The sequence below is a fragment of the Zootoca vivipara genome, chromosome 9, assembly GCF_965207765.1.
Source record: "Zootoca vivipara chromosome 9, rZooViv2.hap1.1, whole genome shotgun sequence".
Classification (NCBI taxonomy): domain Eukaryota; kingdom Metazoa; phylum Chordata; class Lepidosauria; order Squamata; family Lacertidae; genus Zootoca; species Zootoca vivipara.
The window spans coordinates 23144801-23164615 of NC_142592.1; the positions used below are offsets into that span (position 1 = coordinate 23144801).

General features: G+C 39.1%; 1 protein-coding gene across 4 annotated transcripts in view; it reads right to left on the minus strand.

Moving 5' to 3' along the window:
- ADAMTS20 (ADAM metallopeptidase with thrombospondin type 1 motif 20) overlaps window positions 1–19815 on the minus strand; it is a 79766-nt gene that overhangs the window by 47696 nt on the left and 12255 nt on the right. The window contains exons 3-15 of one of the 4 annotated variants that reach the window (XM_035127996.3): window positions 15967–16132; window positions 11546–11805; window positions 9644–9727; window positions 8814–8938; window positions 7822–7862; window positions 7460–7565; window positions 6501–6647; window positions 5909–6050; window positions 3920–4024; window positions 3183–3328; window positions 1473–1654; window positions 1238–1374; window positions 237–354 (exon numbers count right to left, since the gene is read on the minus strand). In XM_035127996.3, coding sequence (XP_034983887.3) covers window positions 237–354; window positions 1238–1374; window positions 1473–1654; window positions 3183–3328; window positions 3920–4024; window positions 5909–6050; window positions 6501–6647; window positions 7460–7565; window positions 7822–7862; window positions 8814–8938; window positions 9644–9727; window positions 11546–11805; window positions 15967–16132 — 1759 coding nt within the window. Of the gene's footprint in view, window positions 1–236; window positions 355–1237; window positions 1375–1472; window positions 1655–3182; window positions 3329–3919; window positions 4025–5908; window positions 6051–6500; window positions 6648–7459; window positions 7566–7821; window positions 7863–7942; window positions 8168–8813; window positions 8939–9643; window positions 9728–11545; window positions 11806–15966; window positions 16133–19815 lie in introns of those variants that run through there. The other 3 variants (XM_060279614.2, XM_060279617.2, XM_088676968.1) reach the window with 3 other exon arrangements.

Genomic DNA, 19815 nt, shown 5'->3' on the forward strand with positions numbered 1-19815 from the left:
CTTTTTTTGAAAAGAAAATGTGTCTAGCGTAGTGGACAGCATTGTGGAATGTAGAAAAAATGATTTAATGCCAATATTTATTATTTTAATTTTGAATTGTTTGAATTCGCTACTAGAAAAACACAGCTGACTGCATACCCCTAAAAAATAAAACTTGAGAATCTGTTTGGCTTATGTAAGCCAGTGTCATATGCAATTAAGTATGTAAATAGATAGATGGATATCAAGAAACATACCATAATGAGCACTATTGAAAGTTCCTGAAAGAGTTCTACATGAAGAATCATCACCACCACAGATTCCACATTTATCTCGTCTTGCCTTAGAGTTTAACACATGATCACAGCCTGCTTGCTATGGAAACATGTCAAAATGTTTTTAAGTACATGCAACAGCATTCAATTTACAGGTAATTCAAATTGCTCATTTTAACCTCTCATTCCTCACAACTTGCAAGTAATAAGACAGTTTTAATTCATTTAACAATTCTCATAATCAATAATGCATTTGGTGCTGTGTTGCAACAATGACTAGCTTTACTAATCTATAAAAGAAGGTTTCCAAACGAACGAGCACACCAAAACCATACTTCTAATTTAAGTGTGTTACGACAAACAAAATATCAAAAGCATAGGTGTGCTGGATTGCATCTACGAGCATGCTCGAAACAAATGGAGAGGTTGTGCCCAGGGGAGGAACAAACAGAAATGGGGGTGTAGCAATAAAAAAAACACCCACCAACCGTATCATTACACACATCATCTGCCTGCAATTCTTTATTTGTTTATTAATTAGATTTTCCATGCTCAGGGAAAATTCAGGTTTAATATAAAAAGTGTATGTACTGGCATTTTTATGATGACAACATCATCTGGACATTGCTGTACATGTATGTTTTTCTGTGTGATCTGGAAGCTCCCTATGAACTTGATTTTGTGGGCAACAGTCCATCTACTACCAATTCCAGGATGGTATTATCAACTCCAACTAGGATGGGTGCTTGTTTTCTAATGACCACTGTTTTTAGCACTATTTGTACTTCTCTGCCTTTCATTTCCCTCTGACCTCTCGCTGTTTACAATTCTACCTCCCAACAATGCACGCATATGACATCTGCTGTAGTTCATGAAAGCTTATGCCATAATAAATATGTTAGGACTTTAAGGCACCACAAAACTCTTTTTTGCTCTCAAACAGTCTCCAAAAAGATTTGTGTTGTTTTAGTGAACTCAATTACCCTGCATAAGCCTTGCACACATATATCATGAGTGTCTGTTCCACATGGAGTACCATCAATGACCCTGTCTTTCAGCTGATAGTAGGATGTTGTGCCAGAAACACGGCAAAAAAGCTTACAGCGATCCTTCGTAGAAACTGTTGGGACAAAAAAAAAAGCCAAGTATGTTTTTGTCACTTGTGAAAGTTTACACAAATGAATATTTAGTTTAAAGAGGAAGTTTCTCATGACTTACTGCCACTATATTTTGGAAGCCAGCGCACGGTAGATGTCAGCCCGTTGATGTTGAAATGTTTACCATCAAACTCGGAGCACTGCTGCTCCCGAAAATCTTTCCTGCCTTTGGGACATGAATCGGTATTACATGATCGAAATTTCATCCTGCGGCCAACGCAGTATTGTCCTCCATGTTTTGGCCTAATGAAAATTGCATTGCAAGCATGTTAAACACAGACAAGAGTCATATTCAAAACAAACTTTCCAAAGAGATCCTACTGATTGAATCTAAATAACATGGATGACTTAAAAGACAATTGGACAAATTCATGAAGGAGAAGGCTATCAATGGCTAGGCTTTGCCTGCAGAGGTAGCAATGCTTCTGAAATGGCAGGAAGGAAGATTGCCCTTGTGCTCAGGTCCTCCTTGTGGGTTTCCTACAGGCATATGGTTGGCACTGTGAGAACAGAATGCTGGACTAGATGGGCCATTGGCCAGACTCAGCAAGATCTTCTTAAGTTCTTAAGGTGGTGGCCACCATTGCATAGCTTTAACACTATAAACAATATTTTCAGAACTAAACTACACACCTGTGATTTTCGTTTATTTGAGTGAGTGTGTGTGTGTGTGTATATATATATATATATATATATATATATATATATATATATTCAATTGAATATATATATATATATATTCAATTGAATATATATATATATATATTCAATTAAAAATTTCCAGAGCAGATTTCAATAGGTTATAAAACACATTGCAAACAAGAATATTTAACACAACTTAACAGCTGTAATGTGCATCATGGTGCGAAGCCATTTATACAATTGCAAAGTGAATGGGGATTAAATATAAAATGTCATCATTGCACAAGCATGCATTTTTACAAACCCCACCACATTGTTCTAAGGCTTCACTATCCACTGCTAAAATGCCAGGATTATACAAACCAACTATTACAAAATATGCAATAAAGATAGCTTATGTTTCATTTGACTTTGAGTAATGCATTATTCATAATTTCTGCCTTTAAATTTCAAAAGACACATTGAAATTATGATCCAAGTATCGCAACATGTCTTTAAGAGCTTGAACAGGCATACTACTCTTGATAGATCATTCAGATAGATCAGTATAGCAGTTCGAAAGCATACCAGTACGAGTAGATAAACAGGTACAGCTGCGACGGGAAGGTAAACAGCGTTTCCATGCGCTCTGGCACTCGTCAAGGTGTTCCGTTGTGCCAGAAGCGGTTTAGTCATGCTGGCCACATGACCTGAAAAGCTGTATGAGAACAAATGCCAGCTCCCTCAGCCTAAAGTGAGATGAGCGCCTCATCCCATAGTCACCTTTACCTTTTACCAAAGTATAGTCATGTGTTTTTAAGAACTCAGAGGTAAACAACCATGCCTGCCTGCATCTGACAAAACAGAACAATAAATTTGGGTTCCAGATTAAGAATATCTGTTGTGTGACCTAAGGGATTGAAAAGAAGCTTTGTGGTCCAGCACTCAGCTGTTCACATGGGGCAAGTATCAACTCCTTCCAGTTAAAGTAGGTGGTTTCAAGTAAGTGATAATGGAAAGGCTAAACAGTATGTCTTTATCTGATCCACTATGGAAACCTGCTATTAATTTATTATTGGTTTCAGATGACTAGGCACAGTAAACATAGTCTCAATGGACATATATTTAAAATGAAGAACAAAACACATACTCTGGCCGATTACACAGTCTGGTTGTGCTTTTGATGCCACCTCCACATGTTCTGGTACATGAACTGTAAGGTCCCCAGGATCCCCATTCTCCATCTACAGGGAGCTTTTCCTTTTCTTTGCTTACACAAATCCCATGTCGGCAATGCTGCTCAATTAATAAACATTAACAAAATCAAAATTTAAAATACTAATTCAGTGTGCACAGACTCTGTTAAGCAAATAGGAGAACAGGAATTGATATCAAAGAAAATTAAATTGGTGTTAGAAGATTACTGTGTCATTTAAACACTATTTAATGAACTTTACTTTCAAAATACTGGTACTATTAGCAATTCAGGAATCTGGAAAGTTCCGCATCTAAGCTTTCATTTATGCATTTAAATGAGATGTCTAGCAATTCAAAAGCAATCTGCTCCTAGTATCTTTAATTCAGAACATCAGAATATCTGGCTGCTGGTATTTTTACACATACTGTAAAAGGCGCTCCACTAAAAAAAAGGCGCTCCACTAATAAAAAATCAAGATTGATTTCTTTCAGTGTATACACACACACACACACACACACACACACACACACACACACACACACACACACACATATATATATATATATATATATATATATATATATATATATATATATATATATATATATATATAACAGCAGAGAGATAAGGGAGGGCAAGAAGACATTTGAAGATAAGGATAGATCTAGATGTGGACAGAGAAATCTTACCATTCCAAGGCCACATTCTGTTCCATCAGCCAAAGGCATGTGCTGCGTACGGCAACCCTTATGAATGCCTTCTGCGCTTGTACACCACAAACGTTTGCATTGTTTCTACCAAACAAACAGGATTTACTTTGTTACATGAGTAACACTTATTTTTCATCAATCTATAGATGCAATACCCCCAACTTAAACTATGTTTTGGTTTTAAGCTACAGGGCAGGCCTAGTTGTCAAATGGGAACAACCCCAGGGGTGTCAGGAAGAACGCAACATAAGGAGAATGACATTTTACAGAAAATTAAAAAAAATAGTTCCAGTAGCACCTTAGAGACCAACTAGGTTTGTCATAGGTATGACAAACTTAGTTGGTCTCTAAGGTGCTACTGGGAGGAAGTTTTTTTATTTTTTGTTTCAAGTACGTCAGACCAACATGGCTACCTACCTGTAACTGATATTTTACAGGATACTGGGTGGTATGCAACAAAGTAGATCCCTTAGCACACGGCGCTGTCTCCAAAGTTTGCTCTGGAGGGTTGTGAGAGCTCTCAGAACAGTTGTGGGAGAGAAGGGACTGGAGAGGGAGGGAAATTCCATTCCACAACCGGAAGTCCTTGCGCTAGCAAAACTATATCATTAGATGCCACCCATGTGTCCTGAGTTTGAACACCAATATTCTAATATATTGAATTAAAAATGAAGTGTGCATGCATTCTTAAATGTGGCTTCAAATACTTTCAAAGAGCAACCAGGAAAAGATTGTGGTCCTGTTTACATTTTAAAGTGAAAAGCCCTGTTTGAAACAAGGACCATTTATCTTGAACATGATCCACACGTATTTTGTACTTAGATATCTGCATGCCAAATGCAATCTTGTGGTGAGTGAGCCTAAGAAATCTCTAAATGGTCATGTTAGAAGATACTCAGCCCACTAAAGGTACAATCCACTGTGGAATTGGGATAGTTATTTCCCCTCCCCAGTGGGACCAACAGGAGTTTCAACAGAAGAAGTGAGGGATGAAATATGCTCCCTCCACATTCCGTCAGGCAAAGTGAGTCCAATTTTTTTTTGGGGGGGGATATGACAGTAACCACTCAGTCCTCCAATCTGGTAGGATTTGTCTGTTATTAATTAAATTTACATTATAAACTTTTGGTCTTGAGCTAAGATCCAAAGAACTACACTAGGCAAACTTTAAATTCCATTTTGGAATGGAAGGAGGGGGAAGAGGAAGGAAGGGACAAATCTATGTATCTGATAATACGTCTCTTTCTTAGCTCAGTGTGATAAAGAAGTATTCATGAAATACATTTTGGTTACTTTTAGATTAGCTTTTGTAGCTTTGTTGCCCCTTTACTATCAAACTCTATTTCGATACTGCATTTCAAGCAATATCTTACTACTTCTGCATATTCCCTGTTTAGGGAAGCTTTTAATGTTTGATGGATTTCTGTATTTTAGAATTTCTGTTTTGTTGGAAGCCGCCCAGAGTGGCTGGGGGAACCCGGCCAGATGGGCAGGGTATAAATAATAAATTATTATATTATTATTATTATATTGCCCTTTGCAGAGGAATGAACACCTCTACCTTCGCAACGTTTTTTAAAGATGCTACTTTATCATTTTATTTATTTTATCATTCTTTTATCTTTCTGCTAAATTTCCTTTATTACTGATTACTGAGTTAACAGAGTTGATGCATTTTGTTTCCATTAAAATTGTTCATTAAATGTTGTTAAATATTTATTTCTAGCTCCTCCATTACCTGGGTCACTAACAAAAGAAACAATGAAAAGCTAAGAGAAATCCTATGGTATGCCACTAAAATGCAGGATACCTGTGTTTTCAAGGATAGCAAAGGCAATAAGGAATTACAAATTAAGGGGAGGGGCAAAAACATTTTCAACCATCTTCTCAGGATTTCAAGATAATTTCAGCAAAATTTTGAAGTGTTATGCAAGTATTATAAATTGTGTTTCGCATTACGTAACTTACCATGTAAGGACATACTTGTGACCCAGGTCCAAACATAAGCTCACACTGCTTGTTCACATCATACAGGGAACCAGGCAACTGAGATTGAAAGTCATAGATTCTTCCATTTGGTTTGTCAAGAAGGCAATCCCCGTAGCCAGTGCTATAATAAATAAACAGAACTTCTCTTAAACGATGCATTGCTTTTGACTCAAACATACTTTGTAAATAAATTTTAGGACTGGGGTTTATTTGCTAAGGTGCACTGCTATTAAAGAATTCGACTTAATGCAGTGCTATTACAAGAATTCAACTCTGGGTTTGTGAATTGATGCATAACCTATTTTCTGACACAAAAATAAGCACATGTTCAAATGTAATATAGTTGTGTTCTAAACTATGATTAATTGTTTTTACCTTTTATAAGGAAACCCCAAAATGTAAAATTTATTTGAAGCTTTTCTCTTTCTCTCCCTCCCCCTCATTTAACACCTATTTTAATAAAGTTAAAGGTTGAAATTCTGCATGACAGAGAAATCACATAAATGCCCACCACTACAGCGTCCATGTGCTAAACATATGCAGGAGGTGGCTGGACTGGAACCATACTTACTCAAGAAATTCAGTAATGTACTTCTCACTGCATTTTGACCAGGTCCATGGGTTTGAATGGTAGTTTAAAGTCGGGGCCATTACGTGATATTGATGTTTTATCCCAACTTCTTTACATTTAAAGCTATCATCATGGGGAACATTAAACCTAATACAAATACAAAACAAATTCAGAAAGGGCCTTTTACTTTTCAATAACGATACGAGCAAACATTAAACCGATGCATCGCCTCATTGATTACAACAGCACTTGAATAATATATTGGTGTTTTAGGGGTTCTTTGCTCAACACACTAATATTCTGGCAGATTCCTACACAACAGCATGGTGGGGCAGCAGCACTTAGCTGACCTCTGGCCAGTCACATTGCTACTGCTTATCAGGAGGGGAAAGTGGGGAGAAGGCAATGGTAAGATTGGCATAGTACAAACACACTGGCGGAGCCACTCTACTGCTCCCACCAGTGCATTTACATCTCACTAGCCTTGCCCCTCCCACTCTACTTCCTGGCAAGCAGCAGCAATGCAACCAATGGTCAGGTGAGCACCGCTGCCCCTCTGCCGCCTGCTACTTAAATTCATTTCAAAATATGCCAGGTTTCAATGATAACCTGGAGTAGCACAGTTGCTAAGATATGATACTGAGTTACATCAGAAGGCCAAGATACAAGCTATTCTCAGCAACACCACTTGTAATGACAAGTGTAATGACAAGATATCTTACAGTGTTCTTGTTGGGAATCAGTGAGATAATGTACTGTCTATGAACCACTATGAACACTCCCAACTTTAGAGTCTAAACTGCTATATGAATGCTAAGTATTAGTATGTAAATACAGCACTTCCTTGCAAGCTCATGCTTTTTCAGTCAATCGTGTAGAGGCTTCCCTGCAAAATAAAAATACTGTGTCCCCTATGCAAGGCAAATGCAAGATTTCTTTGGTAGAAAAGACAGACTTACACGTGCCCAAGTTCATGCGCTATTGTGAATGCAGCACTTAATCCATTTTCCTCGCTGATGGAACAGCTACGCAGTGGGTCACACATTGTACCCAGTTCAGCTAAACCTATAAAATGGAATTTGTTATCTGAATGCAAAATAGGTTATATAGCAGCAGTGTTGTCTTCACAGACAAATGCAGGCCTAGGACTGTAATCCAAATATTTCTCATCATGTAACCATGAGCTTAAAAAGGTTCAAAATATGTTCAAAAAGTTTACAAAACAAGATAAATTACACTAAATACCCATTTACATTTTAAAATCACATTTCTTTTCTTATTTGCAGAAAAAATGCATGATCGTCTTTTTGCTTTAACTTACCTAAGGTGTCACATTTTTCTCTAGCTCTGCAGATATCTTCCCTTAAAGAAACAAAGGTTTTCTATGAAAATTGCAGTCTTAAAAACAATAGGGAAAACATATTCCAGATACCTATACATACTTGTCACAGTGGCCGGAGTGGACTACTTCAGAGTAACGACGCTACGCAGCTCTGCATTTTATTCTTTTATTGGTGCTGCGTATTTACAGTGCTAAAGTCATTGCTATTTACACGGAGTGATGTGATCAGTCGGTTTCAGAACCTCCTAATGGCTTTTGGCGCATCTTTCTCCAACACAAAAGCTTTGGCAGACCCATCCTCTTTCCCCTCCTCTTTCTGCGTAGTTCTGGCGTTGGGGGGATGGGTCTCCCTCCCTTATTCGCCCCTTCCTGTCCCGCCTGGGACCCTGGCTCCTCTACCTTGCCTGAGCCTCGGACCCGACTTCCTGCTTCCCTACTGGAATCGGAACTCTCTCTGCTTTCCCCTGTGCTCGGTGATTGGCTTGAACTCAGGAGGGGAGGGACTTCGCGATATCCCCTGTCCCTCACAATACTTTTCTGAATTCCCCCGCACACACACACAATTTGAATTCTTTCACTAAAAATTCAACGGTTTTAATGGGCAATTGCCCCATTTGACTGGTTCTCAAAGATGTACTTGCAGTTAAAGTAGCACCTTGGGATCAAGGTGCTGAGCTGTGACCATACATATTTTTTATTAAGATCAATGGCACTAAATTCCAAGGGAACATGCCCCACATGGTTACAGATGTAATATCAGTCACTCCTCAACTAGAGTAAGACTGGAAGCAGATCAGGGGTTTATGCATTCCTTCTCAATATCCCTTCCCTCTTATTTGCAAATTCCTCCTCCTCCTCTTCTTAAATCCTGATTGTTCACACAAAGGTTAAGAGGGTGCAATGATACTTCTATGCAGTAATTTTATGGAACAGGGATAGTAATGAAAAACAAATTTTCTCAGATACTGTACCTAGTGATAAGAACTGCAGTATCGTGGTGAGAAGGATGAGCATCATCCATAATGTTTTGTGTTTGCTGCCATAAACAGAAGTTGCGAAGAGTGGTAGCTGCATTAAAACTGATAGCTGGTCCTTCCTGTACATAAGTTGCCAAGACAAAACAAGGATGGCGAGTTTAAATCCATTGCTGTTATATTATAATGTAAGACCAGCTCTGGAAAAGATATCTCAATGGTACATATCTGCATGAATTTTGAGCAAGCAGATGACCAGAAAGACTACTTGCCAGGGTCAAGGCTGAACCTGGTCAGCACAGGAGAAGGAGAAGGAGGAGGAGGAGGAGGAGGAGGAGGAGGAGGAGAAGGAGAAGGAGAAGGAGAAGGAGAAGGAGAAGGAGAAGGAGAAGGAGAAGGAGAAGGAGAAGAAGAAGAAGAAGAAGAAGAAGAAGAAGAAGAAGAAGAAGAAGAAGAAGAAAAAGAAGAAGAATTTATATACCACCCTATACCCGGAGGTCTCAGGGCAGTCCACAGAATAAAACCAAAATATAAAACCACAAAATATATAATCAAAATAAAAACAACAACCCAATAGCCCCGCCCCCATGATAAGTAATAAACCTGGCCATGTTAATCAGTATTAATAGCTAGATCCCAATTCTAAACATTTGCACCAGCCTGTCTGCCTGCAATGTGTGTACAAAATACTTGGCAGAGCAGCTGGCAAATCTCATTTCAAGCATTTCATTTCAGTACTTTTGAAAGTACTAACTTCTGAAAGTACATGTTACAACTGAAAATTGCAGCAAGTTACTATGAATTGCGAAATTAATGCATTTTCTTACCTGTTCATTGTGAACTACAATTAATTTTACAATCATAATATTTATTTGATTTCCTATACTTGAATCTTTGTATATTGTAGCAACCTAGATAAACAAAAGCCAGAGTGTTAAAATTCTATGATACTGTGCATTCAGTGGAATCCAACATTGCATTGAGCATTCATTCAACTCCTCTGCCCTGTTTGATTTAGCATGCAATCCTATCTATATTTTCCAGGCAGCAAACCCCACTGAATACTGTGGGGCTTACTTAGAAATAATGATGCATAGGATTGCACTGCCTGACCAATTTTCATGTCACATTTTCTCTAACTGCAATATATACATAAGCAGGGAAACTAACGAATGCCACTTGAATGCCAATTCCCAGTCAGAATCAGCGAGACAGTTATTTAGGGCAAATGTAATATGAAAATTAGCTTATTGTCCTGTTGTCGTCAATAGGACAAACCCATCAAACTTGAGGAACTAGTGGTACATTCTAGCCATGCCAGGAAAGGGTCATGTCTTATGGCAAACCTCTGGCATAGTATTCAAATCTCTCCCCTTCCAAAAATTCTAGTTATTTTCTAGGTGCAAGTATTTTAATAAGCCTGTACACTGGCTTAAGTTCCTGGCCTGAACTGTACATAACAGATTAGTAGAAGCAAATTTGACTGTCAGGGGACCTTCCTACAGGGAACCTCCCCCCATCCTGTTGACCAGCTCTTCACCCAGTGAGAGCAGCAGCAGTGGGTCAGGTGGGGGGAATGAGGAAGTTAGCGTTATGGAGGTGGTAAGGCTCAGTGATGTTGGAGAACCTTTGCGCTGCCTCGACCAAGAGGTGGAGGGGAACAGGCAGCCCCTTCCGGCACCCGAATTAAGGCGCACCACTAAACGTAACGTCGGGAGGAGGCGTTTCAGAGTGCCCAAACTCTTATGCTGGTCAAGCAACAGGAAACGTCCACTCCCAGATTCTGCAAGTGACTAGGAGGTCATGTTTTCTGCTATCTCTGCACTGTAAATACTATGCACAATAAAACCTTTAAAGACAAGCACGGACTTGGGCGTCCTTACTCGAGAGTAGCCACAACAACACCATTACATTGACATTATATGTATTCACAGCATTATTTGTGGATATCTGGGGCTCAACACTCCCCTGACATCATTTTTAGAACCAAATTCACTGTGAAAAAGAATTTGTCACTGGATACAGCCAACCAAGTAATATGGGCCTGGATCCAAAGAGCTGCCTGGGCTCGTGCCAGGTTACTATGCTAGCCCAAATGAATGTTTTTTCCATCCTTGAATAGCCATATGATTCCCTCTAAAAGCAAAATGTGTGACCCTATGCCAATCAGTTTGGAAGCAAAACCGGACATTCACAAACAGGGTATTTTCTCCATACACAGGGGAACCCTGAGGTATGCAGAAGCCTACTTCTTTCCTCTCTATAACCCCCTCCTGCAAAAGAGTGTCAATTTTTCTCCAAATTAAAAATGTTTGCATTATGGAATCCTGGCAGCAAGAGGCTGGAGTGCAGTTGCAAATCTTCTGCTCTGTAACTGTGAAATCCCCTATCTCACAAGACTGTTTAAGCTGGGGGGCATCTTTGGCTAAGTCTTAAACTCAGGAGAGGAGGCCTGGAGGAAGACCAGGGAAATTGCACTCATAGGCTCATTGATACACTGCAACATGTCATCAGGTAGGGAAAGGTTGCCATTGGGGGGGGGACACAAAAAGCCTTTGATCACAATCCTGGAGGTTGCAGTTGAAATGGTACGTTGCTTAAAACAATGACGGGAAGCCAGGAACAGTTGTCTGGGCTCTATTTTGGTCCCTCCAGGCTGACAGGGATACAACATTAATTCTCCTCAAGTACCTGTTGGAATACATCTATAATAATATAGGCTTACTTACTATTGACATTAGCGTTAATACATAGTGCTGCAAGTTCCGTCCATGGTGCTGAACCATTCTGGCATCAGCCGTAACCATCACCTCTACGTATCTTGGATAGGAAAGGAAACGTTTCCTCCGGGAATGTGGATTGTTTCTATCACTCTCGACAGAAAGGTTTTTAGAAGCATATTCTACAACTGTGTGCTCCTGAAGTACATTTATGTCTTTCATTAAGCTGCTCTCATATGGAAATAGTAAAGTGCTTTTCTTTGGCTCTTCTGCAAAATAAAACGAACAATTACTATTGCACATACAATTTGCAAGGCTAACACCCTAATGCTAAACATATTTCTTGCAGTCCCCTTGCAGCTTAAAGGATCACACAGAAAGTGGAGGAATTGGCTTGAAGAATGAACATAAGTTTTTGTCTGTTTTGTCTGTTTTGACTTCAATTCCTCCCTCTGCTTGCTTTGTTTAGGTGTTCAACTCTGAATTCTGGCATGTGCTGAGTTCTCTGTTGCTTCACATGCACACTTCTCAGTCCCTATCTCTTTCAGGTCATTTTGAGGGATAGTTTTTATATATAAAAAAACAGCAATGGGATTTGCTTGCATACTTAAAGAGGACTCTTTGCACGCACAGGAACTCAGTTCTGCCCTTTTTGTTTTTCTTGCTTCGGGCACCATTGTACAAACAAGGGAACAGATAGAAAAGAAGATTGGAATGTTACCAATCAGCCCAAAAGAGAACAGAAACTAATCTATGCTCACTAGTCTATGTATGCCAATAAGCAGAGTCAGGCTAGCATAGAAATTCGTTTACATTCAATGTCATTACTACATTCAATAGCTAAAATTTCTGCTTGGGCTATTTAGGCAACACAAGCTCTTTCTCTGCCAGTCAATAATTGCCTACAGGCACCTTATAAAGATCCAGGACTCACGGGAACAAGGCCAACAATCCCCAGAACTGAAAAAGAAGCCTGAATCAGTCTTGCTCATATTCTTCATCCCATTCCAAACAAAGATGGGGATGCTGAATACCAAAAGAAAAGATGTCCTAAACTTGCTAGTTTGCCTGAAGGCTTGCCTATAACGCTCTACTTCTGTTGTTCTCAGTGGATAAAGCAACTCTGAAACTTGGCATTTGCTACATAACACATGCACAATAAGAACAAAAGTGTTATTCCAAAACCCACTGGTTAGAAATCCAGACACCATATGGCAACACCTGTGTGTGGAGAGAGCAACCCTTAAACAGGCCTCTTCAGTGCTGGCTGTTATCCAGTACATAGTGTGCCTCTTCAAGTATGTAATGCTTATGGAATATTGTCTACCACCTTTCTTTTTTCCAGGTTTCAATTTCCCCAAAAACAAACTTTAACAAGAGTACCCCTCTTGGTGCTATTGTACTCACTACCAATGTTTTATGTACTATGAATCTTTCTCTGATAAGTTCAATGGCTTAGCAAAAAGGTTTCATTTCACAGAACAAGAGGTTGAGAAGATACAACCCATTTATAAACGATGTGGAGTTATCAATCACAGCTTTAGGGAACAAAAAAAAATGGTTGAGATGCAGTGATATAAAAACAACTGGCCAATGAAATTAAAGATACACAAAATTCAAACTACAGGAATGGCAGATTGATAAACTGTGAATTATAAAGTCATAAACTACAAGTATTACATACTTATGAAACTACAAGTATTACATACTTATAAAACTGCCTTCCTAGCTAGCTATATAGGGCAGTGGGGGCAGGGAGACTTTCCTAAAGAAATGGCAGTAATGCACAGTGATGAACATGGCTTTTTTTTAAGAATTACTCTTAAAAGAAGAAACAATTGCTCTCATATGAAACAGTGAAGAACTAACAGCTCTGCCTAATCTACACATAAATACTTCAAAAAAATATACATGGGATTGTACCACACAGACCTTCCTAAGATGACACAATCTTCTTGCTAAACATACATTTCCCTACCTAGTTTTCCATGAATGAACACGTTAAATCTTAAGACTCACTTTGCAAAACTGGTATTACAGTGGTACCTCGGGTTAAGAACTTAATTCGTTCTGGAGGTCCATTCTTAACCTGAAACTGTTCTTAACCTGAGGCACCACTTTAGCTAACGGGGCCTGCCGCTGCGCCGCTGCCGCGCGATTTCTGTTCTCATCCTAAAGCAAAGTTCTTAATCCGAGGTACTATTTCTGGGTTAGCGGAGTCTGTAACCTGAAGCATCTGTAACCTGAAGCATCTGTAACCCAAGGTACCACTGTATATGTCTTGACCACCTATGATACCACTATATAAAAAAATAAAAATTCCAGTAGATGTCTACTCGCACTGTCTAAATCCCACAAAGTTCAATAGAACAGATTTCCAGTTACCATAAATGTGTATCAGATTGCGGCCATAATTTTTTAAACAGCTATACTGCAGGGTGGACACCAGGGGGTGACAAATGTAAAGGATAGAGAAGCAGATGTTGCTTTGATGCAGGTGGAAAAGAGTGACACCACAAACAGAAGGGGGTGCCATTGATTTGATTTAATGCAATCTGAGTCTGAAAAAATCTCAATAGGCTACATAATGTACAGCCCTTGAAAACCCTGGTAAGCTCTTGTACGACTCCTGCTTTGTCTGAAGAGAGATAAACCAAGACCCTGAATTAAGATGCTTACCTAATCTTAGGCTTAGGTCTGCATAAATGACCAGAATTTGTTATGCGTTATTTTGAACTCAATAGTTGTGATTTTGTGGGATTTGGATTTTTCCATTTTCAAGCACCAGGGTGGGTAAACAATGGAGAAGTGATTTGAGGAAGCAATGGAAAAGTCTGACTGGCGGGTGATGTTGGGAGGTAGCATTGGCGTATAGTTATGTTGGACACAGAAACTCCACTCCCTGTACAATGTTGCCTCTTTCCCTAACCATAAGAGGAATCGCGGTATACAAGAAATGCCTTTTTTAACAAAATGCACTGAACAGTAAGATCCTCACAATTATTTCCTATGTATCAAATTAAGGAACAATTCCGCACATGTGGAATTGCGGAAAATTGCCAATCTTGCTTCATCAAACCAGAATTAAAAGGTTAACATATATCCTAAAGCATGCTGCCTTCATTTCTCTCTACCGCCCTACTTCACAAAATACTGTTTAAGAGGCATTCTGCATTATTCGCAATTGTCAGAATATTCTAAATCTGTATGCAAGCCCTAGGCTGAGCACTTGGCAATGGTGCCAACTCTCAAAAATACATGTGATCTAGTTACGAGAAATGCTGCTCAGAGAACTTATGTTAAAACAACAGCATGTATCTACCATTTTTGCTGTTTCCAAACTTATAAACATAAACCTTTTCCTTCAAAAAGCAAACAAACGCTTATCCATTTTTAATAACAGTCCGAGGTTATCTAATTGAAAATCATACAAATTTCTGCTACACAGGAATTAGTGGAAATGCTAGGTCCAATTCCTGGAAAAGGAATGGACACTGTTCAGTAGCCAACCAAACATGGCAGGGGTGGGGGGGGGAGAGAGTGTTTTGGCATTATCTAATGCCTGATCAGCCAAGTGTCACGACACACCTCCAGACTGCAAAGCCTTTTAATGAAAGGAAGCCATGTAAAACTAAATGAAGGAAGAAAATGGCCTGTTCACATCTTCCAATTAAATTTCTAAAGCTAAATAAGAACTTTATCCAACCTGATTCTGCAATCAAACCCTGCTTGGTATTCCCCATACATGCACCATTCTCATCTGGAACTAAGATACACAATACAATTTTAAAAAACAGCTCTAGTCCAATCACACCAAAGGACACTGCAGCCTTTAAGACGGAGCATCTAATAAAGAACATGCTCGCTAGGTCTCTTGAGTACAGATCAGAGTAGCTGTATTTTATTAACCGGCCAACCTTTCTTAGATGCCAGCACTAGCAGATCATGTCACTTCAGCACAGATACTGAGAGGACAGCTACACTGCAGACTTCAACTAGTTTAAGTCTTTCCCTGTTCCACAGGAAATGGGAAGTGCAGTTTTGTGGAAAAAAAGCTGAGACTCTCTAACATAATTCTCAGTCTGACACCAATTCACAGAATTCTATGTGGTAACAAGTTTGTTAAATGTGAATTCAGTGCTTAGATACACCCTTCATCTTCAACAATCATGTACAGCAGGTATAGGGAACCTATACAACTCCCATCAGCCCCTGTAAGCATGACCAACGGCCAGCAATGGTGCCAGCGGCAACTAGCATCTGCAGGGCTAAAGGTTCCCCACACCTGACTTGCAGCATCTTACCCAACACCACCAACATGATAGAGAAACACAAGAGAAATATCTTGATGAAGACTATTCAACAAACCACTGGTGATTCTAACAAGAGAATAAATATATTGTCCATCACTGTTTAAGATTTAGTTGTACCTGAAGTTTCACAAGGTTTATAGGAATTCTGATAAGAATCTTTCTTAAATTCTTCATGTTTATATATTAGATGTGGTTTATTATGGTCATCTTCTTGTTCATCTTCAGCTGCTGTCATCAAAGGTTCCAAAAAGTATTCACCATCATGGGACTTAAATGTGCCCATCTGAAAATGAAAGAGAATGTGTCACTGGAGACGCTGCAGCAACCCAAATGTGAGTAGGAGAATGCCTTTTTAAAAGTAATCACAGTTGCATTATTTATTATATGAATTAATGGTCCTTAAACCTCACAGGCAAAACTGGGATTTCAAGCTTTTTGATGATGCTGAAACACTGATGTTGCAATCCTATATGCACTTACCTGGGAGTATGTCAGAATAAACAATATAGGGTTGCCGTATTTCAAAAAGTGAAAATCCAGACACAAAAGGCTTTTGGGGGGAATCTAAATAAAAAAGGAGATGTTTTTGAGCTATTTGGGGGCAAATTCACACTGACCTCCAGGGATTTATCCTGGAGTTGATTTATCCTGGGTTGGTATGCATTTATCGTACCAAAACCAACCCAGGCTTCCCCAGCTGCTTTGATGACTCTAGATAACATCAGGTCAATCGCACATCCCTGGCAGCGACACATTCAAATGTCTGCCCTATCAAATTTTGATGGTACATAACTTTTTATTGGGGTCCCTTGACTTTATTGTGATAAACTCCAAGTCTCTTTTCCTCTCAGTGATCAAGCGAGCATCCATAAAGGTGGCTGTGGTGATGGCAGGTGTGGCACGCAGGCTAACACTCTATCCGATGCTCTACATAGCAACATTATGTATTTCTAATGATGTTGTACCATGCCTTTTTATTAGAAGTGGAAGGTTTACTTGGTTTTCCTAAAGTCAATTCATAACTTCCATCATTTCCATCTTGGGCATCAGGTATTTGTTCTTTTATTTTCATCAGCAGAGAAAATTATTTCATTTGATGGTATGGAAGCGTCGTATTTACTTATATCTTTGCTTATATCCAGCAAGGCTTCTTCTCTTGCCTTCTTTCTGCTTTTCTACTTTTTGACTTGTCTGTTATTTTCCCAAGCAAGAGGATATCCCACTGAGTCCAATTCTTCAGCCTTAATTCTTCCAAGAACTTGGAAAACTGCAGTTTATGTAACAGCAACTGCTGGCTGCTTATTTTGTAATACTGTGAGATTTATGTGAAATAAAACTCAGAAAAGTAGCTATGGCAGGCTGCCATGGGTTTTGGTAGACTTGGGCCTCTAAGGACAGCTGTAAGTAATTGAAAGAAGGCTCTTGGGGAATTGTCAGTCACTGTATAATGAGCCCCAGGTGAGAGGAAGATGGGGCTGATTAACAATAACAAATCTTCAGCCAGAGCAAACTTGAAGAGGATGTTAGAGAGTCTGGTGGTCTCTGATCAGGATTATTGAACAAAAATATAAAGCTGAAGAAAGGGTTGTCCAGTAATGAAATATTATTCTGGAACCAAGAACTGGAAAATTAATGCATTCAGAGAATCAGGAAGCATTTTGAAGGTTATAAATCCAAGTGTATGAACTTATGGGTAAAGGTTTTCCTTTGAAAAGATGTACTTCAGTGAGGGGTGGATCTACACACGGCGGGAAAACCACTATAAATAAGCTATAATTTAAATCGTTATAACAAAAGAAAAAAACCCACTATGTAAAATTACATAGAAGGGTTTTGTGCTCTACAGCGCTATCTGGTGTAGCTATCTGCTTATAACACATCTGAAATGCTGTTTTTTGACTAATGTAGCTGAGTCCGAGAGGATGGTTCAGTGCTGATAAAATGAGGTCACCCCTCCGAGGTGCATCTTGCTCTAACTTTGCTCTTTCTTTGCTAACAGGTGAAAATACAAAGGGATAAAGTGCATTAGGTACCGATAGCACCTTCTGTTGCACTGTCTTGATTTCTGATTTTGTTGCTGCAGTTTTATCGCAGATGTTTACTGTAAATTGTTTCTTGATGATGTTGATTTTTGTTTATATGGTTGTTGTATTATTGCATTTGTATTTTACACCCTGGAAACATTGGATGAAGAACAGACTATAAATGCTTGCAATAAATAATACGTTAGTTTTGGCCATCCAATATCTTCAGCATGACATTTCTACAATTAAAACATTATAACCAGTGAACATAAACAAGTTCCAAGTTCATGTAACTCTAAACATGATGAAGAGATGAACAGCTATTTCAGATAAAGTGTTTTGTCATCATCTACGCAGGCCAAGAGCGTTTGCTCAAGATGGCATCACACACACACACACACACACACACACACACACACACACACACAACTGGCAAGTCTGCAGCAGGGGAACTATGACATCCCAATTCGGACATAATGACAAAAAAACTGACACTAATTTTGAAATGGCTTTATCATGGATTATATGAAGACAGGAAAAACATCTTCGAACGGCTAAAGAATATTTGTAGAAAGATGGTTACACACTTCTGCACTAGCACATGCACAAATAAACATACACTTGCACAAACTATCTTGCTATTTTCAAAATAAATATCCCAGGTCTGCACAAGGGCAAGGTGGAGATGCCTACTTTATTGACTGATCCATTTAAGAATGGAACAAAATGGACAAGTTATCTCTGTTTCTTTCCAGAATGAGGCAAAAGAAAAACTCCTGCATTCTTCTTCCCCATACAAACAAGAGATATCTTTTTCTATCCGCTTTTAGCAGCAACTCTTTTAAATAGGTTCTGGATTTTGGTGAATTATGACTCAATACACTCTGGCCCACACAGCTGCTCATGCAGCCAGGTTCTCTCATCAGAAAACATTAATAAACCAAGCTTTGTTCATGTCCCCTAGAAACTCCCATCCCTGACTGACACAGCCCACTAGGACATGCATGGGAATCAGCGGAGAGAGAAAAGGCAGGATCAGATTAATAAAAGCTATGGTGACCTTGCAAGAACCCACATGGCAAGTGAGCGGAGGTCTCAATTTGCCTATTGAGTGAGGACCAAGGGTTTCTTACCCCTGCTGTTTATAAAGAATTATACATGATGGGGCAGGGAGGCTGTTTTTCTAAATGCATTCACTTCAAATAGAATTTTAATATCACTGGACTATGTGATAAAACGGTGAATGCAATATGCTGTAAACAAAAGCACATAACAAACAAGCTTAGCACTCCAGGATAAATCATCAGTTGAATTGTGTCAAATACTCCTTTATAGATCAACAGACCACAACTCTATCAAAGGCTGCTTTAAAGCCCACTCACTACATAGCCATGAGGTCAAATTCTGCCTTTCCATCTACAAGTTTAAACCTCTTTTACTTCAATAGGAATTGTACATGCATGAAGAGGACAAAAGCCCTTTCATTTGTGCATACTAAATGATAGAATGCATACTGGAAGGATCTTCTCAGTCTCCAAGTTAAAGAGCGTTAGAAATGGTATGTTGAAAACATTTTACAGTTTGGCAATATGGTGTGCTGACTCTGAAAACAGTAACCTGTGCTCATGCTTAACAAAAACAATATTAAACACACACACAAAAGGAAACATAGAGGCAATCAACTAAAACCTGTTGCCAGTAGTGGTTTAATCAATAGTTCCCTCGCTTGATCATATTGTCTGCAATGCAATAAAATTTGCCTCATGCAGTCGATATCCTGAGAGCACACACAGATCCTATTTTGAGAAGGGATACCTCTCAGTCTGCCATTTAACACTTCTGATGGAAATACATTTAATCTGGCTTTGTTGAAAAGACACTGGTATGTTGGTACAGACAAAATTTTAAGATATGCAGGTGTCTGAAAATCAAACCCATAGTG